At 33.1% G+C, this 10,286-nt stretch overlaps 1 protein-coding gene across 1 annotated transcript in view; it reads right to left on the bottom strand.

Annotated features, from left to right (window-relative positions):
- Window positions 1-583: 583 nt before the first annotated feature.
- Window positions 584-10,286, bottom strand: part of LOC115450836 — a 99,881-nt gene continuing 90,178 nt past the window's right edge. The window contains exons 22-31 of the mRNA XM_037443512.1: window positions 9,862-10,032; window positions 9,013-9,207; window positions 7,637-7,835; window positions 7,198-7,335; window positions 5,986-6,072; window positions 4,953-5,097; window positions 4,566-4,638; window positions 4,125-4,229; window positions 3,542-3,620; window positions 584-3,330 (exon numbers count right to left, since the gene is read on the bottom strand). Of these exons, the coding sequence (XP_037299409.1) occupies window positions 3,314-3,330; window positions 3,542-3,620; window positions 4,125-4,229; window positions 4,566-4,638; window positions 4,953-5,097; window positions 5,986-6,072; window positions 7,198-7,335; window positions 7,637-7,835; window positions 9,013-9,207; window positions 9,862-10,032 (1,209 nt within the window). The 3' untranslated portion in view covers window positions 584-3,313. The remainder of the gene's footprint in view (window positions 3,331-3,541; window positions 3,621-4,124; window positions 4,230-4,565; window positions 4,639-4,952; window positions 5,098-5,985; window positions 6,073-7,197; window positions 7,336-7,636; window positions 7,836-9,012; window positions 9,208-9,861; window positions 10,033-10,286) is intronic.

Genomic DNA, 10,286 nt, shown 5'->3' with positions numbered 1-10,286 from the left:
GTTCGTGACACTAATCGTAGTTTTTCCATTTTTTGCAATATTTTATTGTAAATATTATCTTTATATAATTACTTTGGTAATCCATTTGATAATTTTTCACAAAATGTTCAGTCACATAGAACCACTGATGCGTGTAAACGACCACGAGTCACAACGGAGAGAAAAACATTAAACACAGCTTTTGCGGCGCTGAAATTGACTTGTAGCAGTGTTCTAACAACTGGTGATAAATGCGTGTTATCTCTTATTGATTAGATTGTACGTGTTTGTATCAGAGAAGTAGTTAATATGGATTAAAATAATTATCTACACATTTATATACTGTCAAAACGCATTTTTTATGATTGATTATACCGATACTTTGTTTTATCTGATATATTATTCATTGATGTTTCGTCATACATTCCAATTGTATGTATAAAAGACTGGCTGCAACAAAAAATTTAACATTCGTTTTAGTTGTGAGACTGAAATAATTCCCACCCATTTAGTTTATTCAGTATATTTGTAATCCCGAATGCGTACGCTTTTATTACGAGACGTCGAAATGGTCATTGATTAATGAACGTCAATAAAACCCAGGTTAGAAACACAGAGAATATATTTTCAGATACAATGCCACGACAGGTCAAAAATAAAACTCACTTTTGTGAGGAATAGGAAACGATAAATATATAAAACTCTATACAAATAGTTAACAAGGTGACAGAGTCTAACGATTACCACTTATTGCGCTCCTACAGTACGCTTGAGGAAAAAAGCTCCATTTCATTTTTATATTTTTCAAACATATCACGATTTTCTCCTTTATATGCATGCATTAATAAATTTATTTATTTTCAAATTATTTTTCTTTTAATTTATTTATATTATATCTAAAACTTTTTTCCTCAAAATGCAAATGCCGAATTCTCTTTAGTTACATCACTTTTGCGACCTAAATGCAAGTTTTAAATAAAAAGCGGGATATAGTGCCGAAATTGAGTCAGAAAAACATTTTTCAAGAGAATTCAGTCACAAATACCAATCAACTACAAGTAAGTGCATCTACTTATGAAATATTATTGCATTTTCTAATTTTTTTAATAACTTCTAATACCAACATTAAATTTAAGAAGTTCTACACAAATAATTTTGTTTTTTATCGCTATATTTCTAAGTGCGGGCTCAGCTAATCTATATTAATATTTTAACGAGTCTTAGAAATGACAAATTCAAACAATTAAATAATGGTAACGTAAACAGGCTTAATACATCTCAACATATAAACCAACATGTCCCAAACATATGCATGGGAATATATAATAACATATTTCTTTATTTGCTTTTGAGGATATAAAAGGTTATATTAATTACAATATTACATCAAAATAATTGTTGTTGGATATAGTTATCGTGTAAATTAATACAAAAAAGCAAGTTAGCTATTTAGATAGTGTATAATCTAAATTCTCATTAGGATAACATTTTGTATTATGAATGCTATGACGTGTACTTACATAGAAGTCTTTATAAGGGATCACAGTTTGGAAAACTCTAGAACGATACATCGATTGGGGAAATTATTTCTAATTATTATAATTACTTACTACGCATAATGTATTTGAATTTAATTCAATTAAATTGAAATAAAATTTATTCACTTAAATAAATACTGTATTAAAATATTAACATGACGATTATCTTAAATGAAATTGTGGTGAAAAGCTTAACTTTAACTAAAAGTTTAATTACTAAATAAAATAATTATATTAATCTCGAGATTTTCTTTGACATTGTGCTACTTTAAATAAACATAAACTTTGGCAACAAAATATTGCACTTAGAAGGTGACAATCTCATTTACTTGTAAATGTAATAAATGTGCAAGTTCCAAAATGATAGTTGCTATCTAACTGTTCTGTAATGTATTCTTAATATTAAAAGTACCTACATGTAGATAACATTATATATTTAAAGTAGGTGTTGCTAACAGCAGCATAAGCTGTGACATTAAAGTTGTCTACACGCCAGTAAAACTAGAACAAGGATTATAACATTTGTACTCGATGATCGTGAAACATAGTCAACAAACTCAGTACTGAAAACACCTTGGGATGGTATAAAATTATTCTAGAAAAATCAGCTCTCTATGAAGTGAATCACATTAAGGAAAATGGAGAAATGCAAGATATTTCTGAAAGTAATGTGAGAACGTTGAAAATTGGTGAAAAAATCCAGAATTTTTAAAAAGGATTGAGAGGAACGTGTGCAATTCCTTAAAAGGAATTTTTATTGATTGGCGTCATAAACGTGGACCATTATACTATAAATATTACAGGATGGTACTCATCTTTTATAAATTATGGAAAGACGCTGCCTTTCAGTTGCGAAATTTACTGTAACGCTAATTTGGTTTTGATAGAAAACATTGAAAATAACAGCGCATATATTTAGGTCTAATTATAATATAATTCTTAGCAAAACAGTGCTAAAGATGTGTTCTTTCTTTATCTAAGGGACGTGACGAGCAATCCGCTCGTATGATTGACTATCACGAGTACTCACAAACAAAGTCACTCGTCACCCTGAGACGTAGTTGCTAATTATCATAACGTGCAGTAGTCACTCTGGCTACAATGTCTTTATCAACCTCTACCATAGAATTCAGAAAGATTATAGCTTGATCTTAATTTGAGTATTTTATGATATTGACAAATATGGACCAGTTTTTTCAATGTTTTAGTGACGTAGGTGAAAATTGAAGTTCTTTACCTAATTCCCGAACAAGTTGTTACCAGAGTATTGCTATATGATTTTTGAAGATTTAATCGTGTTGCGAGTCTTCGTCTGCATTTATTAGTAATTTTATGTAAATGAATATATTTTAATTGAATCACTGGCATATCTTAGCAACTTATTGATGAGGTTATAAAAATAGATGAAAACACATTTGTAGTAAAGGATTTGATATCTCCGGGAGCTATTCTATATTTATTTTACTAAATACTTAGAGTTTTAAAGGAAACTGGTGCCGAAGTTAGACATGCTACATCTAAAAGATCACATTGCTTACAGGCTGCAGAATTGAGATACTGCTAATTATTTACAAAATCATAACGAAAATTTTAAATGTACTTACTGTACTTGGATATTAAATAAATAATTTAAACATAATACATATGTTTCAACCACTAAATTTACAAATAAAAATAACTTTAATAAAATACCTACACTTCAAAATATAATACACAGAAGAGACCAGCTCAAATTATATTTCTAATTAAACTAATGAGGTGAAATATTTAGTTTCCAAAATAAATGCTCTCCAATTTTATTCAACCATGTGTTCTGCGAAAGAAGAAGTATAAATAAATATTTTGCAACGTAATTAATTTTCAAGTTTTCATACATTAATAAAGACATAAAGTATGACCAAGATTTTTGTATATTAATAAACGTATCATATTTTTTATTTAAAAATTATCAAGATTTCTATGAATTACGTTATGTAATTAAATTATTTAAATTAAAATCTATAAAATTACGTAATATATCTCACCTTGTTCCTCGACGGGAGTATGCTCTTCGTCTGATGAGTCGAATCGGCTCTCTATCAAAGAGCTTTGCTTCGACAGCGACTGAAAGGTACAGCTTACATGAATACATCGCAATAGTTTTCAAATTCACTAAGAATAAAACATTATGTAATATTGTATGTTGTGATTTATAGGTATAACAAAATTTGTAACATATTAGATATTAATGATTTCTTATGTTCACACGAATGTTAGACATTAGAATTAAACAATTTTTCGAATTTTATCGCTATAATATTCTAGTTTTCTCCCGAGGTTTCGAAGACTTTTCAGCATTCATGGTCACGGGGGCGAAAAATAGTTTAATTTTAATATAAGATATTATTGAATGCAAGATACTGGTGTGGTATAGGTATTGGGGGCAGCTGTAGGGACGAATCAAATAAAAGGTCGTCGAATTCAATGGAACGACTATACTATGATAAACCTTTTCAAGCGCAAGGCATTTTCTAGTGTAGGCAAGACCTTTCTAGAGTGGGCATCGGCCACTTTTGCCCCCTCCCAGCTACGTCCCTGAAGTAAGTTCAGGAGTATTTTTGTAATTACCTTGTTAGAACGGCGTCTCGGGGGTGATATTTTGTTCCACAACGCTTCCAACTGATCGAAATGTTGCGATTGAGCGATCGCCGCCTCTTCCGGACCGAGGCTCACCTAAACAATACAATAAATCTTTTACGAGCCGTATTGATATATCTAAATCGGTCTAAATAAATTTTGCTTTAAAATGAGATGTTAGTTGATATGGAAAAAATATAAGTACCTTACAATATTAAGTATGTTTTTAGAATCCACAAGCGACGATTAATTTTAAACTCAACAGGAAATTAGTAATTTGAACAAATGCATTGATTTAGTGAAATGTGGTGCAGGAGCGACCAAAATCGTCAAAACTCAAGGCTGACGTTATTCTTGTTTGTTGCGATCCTGGAGAATATTAGTAGTCTATAAAATGTACAAATGATAATTATTTATCGTCCAGAAACATACCTGCGAGCCGAGATCTTTGTTTTTAGCCTCTTGTATCTTTGATATCTCTTCCATTGAAGCAGACACTGAGAACCTATTGAAAAGTATTTATTTATTAATACATGTTCATCTTGCTCCGCCATCATTAACTAATTTTTGTGTAGGTTTCACAAGAAGTCCTCTTTTTAGTTTTTACTATTACGTATTGAGTAATGAACTAATTTAAACATAAGAAAAGAGCCTTTTATAGCCACTGGATCGTCGTCTCTCGGAATCTTCATTCCGAATGGACTACATTATAATCAAATCAAATAATATTACCCTGCTATTGTAATAAAGAAAAAATCCTCAACAGTACTATATTTTGAACACATCGCTGATCGCTAACTGTACTACTGTAATTCCTACCTTCTCTTCAACCGCTCGTCGACTTGCGCCATCATTGCAGCTGATGTAAGGTGTCCATACTTCTTCTGCCACGTGTACGTATCCAGCGACACTTCCTTCTTCAGTAACCTCCTCATTGGCCGCTTTGGAGCCAACGGCCGAAGCTCTATTTAAAATATTATCCCTTGTGACATATTTTTGCAATTCACACTTTATTTATAAGGAATCAGTACAACCTTGGGTGTAAAATTAATAAACAATAACACTTTTCAGTTAGTATTTTAGACTTATATTATAATTAAGTGCCAATCTCCATAAAGGATATTTAAAAGCAATTTATTCCGCGATGTAAAACTAGGCAGAGTTTAAAACTAGCTAGACATACCAATGCCATCCCGACAGGCAAATAAAACAAGAGCCAAAAACTAGAGCTTTCCATTAAGCCGCCATTCGGTTTACTGAAATACCGTGACGTGACTGATGGAAGTGAAATCTGATATGCAGATTACTCACGTCAGTTTAATGGAGACAGATGTTATACGAGTTAAAGTTAGCTTCGTTAGGTTTATTTAAATCAATAATCGGCCTGATTATTTCGAAATATGTGGCATATTTAAGAATTAAAAGCTGAACTGAAATGAGCTGAGCGGAAATAAATTTGAACTGTAGGTACGGGAAATGTACTAAATTCATCAAAATTTTGTATCAAGTTTTAGATCTTAGTGCATAGTAATAAGGTTTATTGTTTAACCACGACCTAAAAAATAAATTTGTATCATAGTTTAGTATCTTCAATAAAGCTTAATGTGGGTTAAGAATATTTAAGGTTTTGACTTCAGTTGACTTATTGATTTAGATTTTTTTTTAAGAAAATGCTACCATAAATCTCTTTTCAGCCTTTTTATTTACTACATATATATTTCAACACTTTTGATTTGCTTATTTCCTTTGCAGCTTTTTAATTAGATGATATTTGGTTATAATGGTATTATAATATAAGAGTAGATATAATATATAATATAGTAGTAGAATCGAAATTTAAACCAACACTTACCATCGACGTCTTTAGTTGGCGCTGCATAGGTTGGTATCTTCACGTATGTAGCCGGCGTGTTGTGCAGGCAAATCATTGGGAGACAGCCTGTCATCGATGAATGCAAAACGCTTATCAATACAGAAGAAATAAAATTTTAAGTGCCTTTTTATACTGTCATAGCGAAGTGCCCCCACAGCCCCTGGTGGTAAGTGGAGATGGGCCGAATAGAATGTCGACTGAAGATGATTACCTCTCGGCAGTCGATATAATTATGCCGGCCTGTTAATACCGTATATATAAGTACACGGACTGATCGCGGAACGCGATACACTTGCGTGGGCCACAATGGCGGGGTTTAACACCTTGTGTACGGTGCTTTATATCCGGACGGATATAAAATTCAGGTGTTAGTAAATTTTAGATATTCTTCTAATATCCAAGATATTAATAAAGATTAATAGTAATATGAACCTCACCGAAAATCACCTATGCTACCAAATAAATAGTACCCAATCAAACTGACGATAACAACTTAAAAATTAAGAAATATACTCTAAAACTTACTAAGTCCTGTTATCAGCTAGATGTTTATTTATATAATACAAACATTATTGGAAACTAATAACGCATATTTTAAGTTCAATTGTTTTATGTTAAGCCAGATATCGAAACGGAATATAAAAAAACACGGGCCCGAGTTATGGAAAACGAACAAGCGTTGAATAATAAGTTGGAGAAACTTTTCCCAACTCATTAACAATACTTCAATATTGCAACGTTATACATTCGGAAAATGTAGTTGAATTGAAGTTTCCATTAGCCTGAATGAGGCCGATGATTTATTCAGCTAACCTATTTAACTCTATCGGAAATGTTGTGTAGTTTACGGATAATAAAAAGGGGAATATTTATTATTGCGCACCAAAATGATTGAAATGCGTTTGATCGGTAATGCACTTTACTTAATATCAAAACAATAATCGAGTGATTATGGGTACTAGAGATTTTTGTTAGCCGCAAATGTTTACAGAATTATGTCGAATTGCTTGTTTTCATCTGTCTTAAAGAAGCCAATATTAAATTAGCTGCAGTAAACTTTCCTTCGACGTTTAAGCTATAAGCTTTGCATAAACTATACCGAAATTTAGTAATCAATGCTGCCATGTCAATCGACAAAGGCTGATGGCAATAATGACGATGATGATTAATAATGATGATTAAACAACTCACCTCGATCCAAAAGATGGACGACAATCCTTGCGCAGTCGCTCGTTATTTGAAAGCCCAGTAGAGGAACATGTAGCGCCAGCGACGTGAGGGCTAGACCGCGCTTCGTCTCCCAGATTATAAGGGTCTTGTCTTCGGCACCTGATTAGTTTTGAGTAAAAAATAAACACATGTAAATTATATTTGATGCGTCAATTTACCTTACTCAGATTGGTGCAAAAATTCATTAAGAAATAAATAAGGCTAGTGATTTTTGGCATAATGGAAACTCACAGGTATGATATGACCACTAGATTATTAACTTTGTTTACTAATTTTATGCAGTTAATGAATCTTATAATAAACGTACGATTTATTTCTACACAATATTTATAGAAAATCATTATCTTGAGATGAAAATATTTCTGAACTTAAAATATTTGTTTACGACCAATGAACTTACTGGACACAGCAATAGTTCCATCGCCGGTAACCTTGACGCAGGTGACTTTGCCCAAATGTCCAGACAGTAAGTGTAAGTCCGAGCCGGTGTTGATGTCCCACACGATGAGGTTGCAGTCCCAAGACCCGGACACCACTTGAGTCTTGTTAGTGATAGACACCGCTACGCAGGTGACAATGTCTGAGTGACCCACTAGGACCTAGGAGAAAATTTATGAATCCAGATTTGCTATTTTGTTAATTTTGTTATTGTGAAGATAGCAGTTTTCCTTTTATTTGATCTGGTGTATGGATCCTTTACTATTGACGAGGTTAATGCTTTTGTTAACGTAGTTTTTACCTTAAATTCACTTGTACAACGAATTGTATTTCACGAACAGTATCTTTTATACGAAAGAATTTAAAGTAAATAAAACAACATCCAGCGACAAATAAAGTATTTGAGTTTCGTAAAAGAAATTGAGATTAGAATTTTCTATACAGAAGATAAATAATAACATTAAGTGCAAAGCTGTTCAGAGAAAAGAGTTTGCTAGATAAAAATGTAGCGCAAAGGAAAATTTCCTGGAACACGTTCATGAATTTCTTTAGTAAACGTCGCAACATTTTTCTGTATAAAATTCTACTGTAAATATATATTTATTTATTACATATTTATTCAAAACATTTGCAAAGGGTAGCGAAACATGAAAAATAAACTTGTTTTCAATACATTTTGTAGCTACTATTACTATATGCAAAGATTCTAAAAATATAGAGTTCACAAACAAAAAATATTCAATGTAATTAATAACTTGTCTTCAAAGCTTTGAACCTTTGCAGCTTTAATAAATTGACGAGTTATTAAATAATAAAAAGATCACAAGGAATTGGATTGCTTATTAAAATATTTTATGATATTAATATCAAAGTGAAAAGAATGATTGCTTTTTAAATCTATGAGTCTTCTAATCTTGCTTAAGATTTTATAGGTATGTGCGTACTTGGTAATTTTTAACGTTTTAGTTATACATCGTAAAAAATTATCAAGTACGATATCAAATAAAATAGTTATTATAATTGTTACTATTATAATAATAATTGTACAAAAATGATTGAAATAATGCAAATTATCGAGTTTATGTCCTGTTTTCTATCGATAAAAGTTTAAAATAATCTTTTTATAAAAAAGTGATACTCTGCAATGGAGTCGGTGTCATGATCCTCGGTATTGTCTTCTTCAATTATCTTTTTACGTAATAAGTAAATAATGTACACGTTTCTTCTTGATTTTACCTGCAATACACTCACTGCATCATTCGAAGGTAGCCTGTTTGGTAAAGCTTCTCACATTACTCCACCTGTCTTCATTACTCTATTCAATTATATACCACTAACCTGAGACAGCTTCCCTCCATCCAGCTTCCACACCTTCAGCGACATGTCCATGGATCCAGTGACCACGTGTTGGGAGTCGGCGGTGAGCGCGAAGCAAGTGATGCGCTCCGCGTGGGAGACGGCGCGGCGGTCTTCCGCGTTGTCGCCGCCCGCGAGAGACCAGATGCGGACCGAGTTGTCACCGTCCGAGAGGACCTGGTGGTAAATGGAGGTGGAATGTGTGGTGTTAAATAAGGGTTTGAACTGATTGAGGACCTGGTGGTAAATGGAGGTGGAATGTGTGGTGTTAAATAAGGGTTTGAACTGATTGAGGACCTGGTGGTAAATGGAGGTGGAATGTGTGGTGTTAAATAAGGGTTTGAACTGATTGAGGACCTGGTGGTAAATGGAGGTGGAATGTGTGGTGTTAAATAAGGGTTTGAACTGATTGAGGACCTGGTGGTAAATGAAGGTGGAATGTGTGGTGTTAAAGGGAGTTGCACAGATTTGGGGCAGCTTGAAAAGTTTCGTTAATAACTGATTGGAATTTTACTTAGGTTTTGTTCTGTCGGATTCGTAAGTGCTGTTGCTAAAACATGTTTTTGAGGTACAAGGGAAGAAACAGTTGATCGTGATAAATAGAGTTTAAATTAGTTGTAAGTAATCGAAATTAAAGTTAGAAATTTTAAGGGATTATGACTTGAAAATAATATTATGTATTTATAAAATCAGTGACAGTTGTAGCAATTAATCAAAACTGTTCGAACTGTATATTAGGCGTGAGGTCATCATCGATAACATTCTAGCGGTGTCCTACAACCTAGTACATTTCATGCTATCATACGTAACTTACTATCAAACTGAACTCACAGCGAACTTCATATTGAGCGTGACGTCGATGGTGGCCGAGGGTCCCGTGGTGGAGTGCAGCACTATCCCGGAGTCCACGAGCCACACGTGCACGTTGCGAGCTCTGTCGCCGGACATGGCGCGCCGGCCGTCCGACATCATCAGCAAGGTTTGCAGGGCCGACGTGTGACCCTACGCAAAATGTATGGAGGGTGTCTGTCATAACTAATTGCATTGTTTGAGAAAATAGAAAGAAGTTTGTACGTAATTTATGTCCTGTAAAATTGTATTTCAAATAAGCATACTTTTGGAAAAATTACAATTAAAAGAGAGCGTTGTATAGAATTATTTAATGTATTGGACATCGCGTAATGCACCGGAAAATAACTAGTCAGGAACCACCTTACAAACCTCATAATAAATGATGATTATAGCAACTAAAATAG

This window comes from Manduca sexta, chromosome 26 (assembly GCF_014839805.1).
Source record: "Manduca sexta isolate Smith_Timp_Sample1 chromosome 26, JHU_Msex_v1.0, whole genome shotgun sequence".
In the NCBI taxonomy this organism is placed as follows: domain Eukaryota; kingdom Metazoa; phylum Arthropoda; class Insecta; order Lepidoptera; family Sphingidae; genus Manduca; species Manduca sexta.
This window is presented reverse-complemented; position numbering and strand designations above follow the sequence as displayed.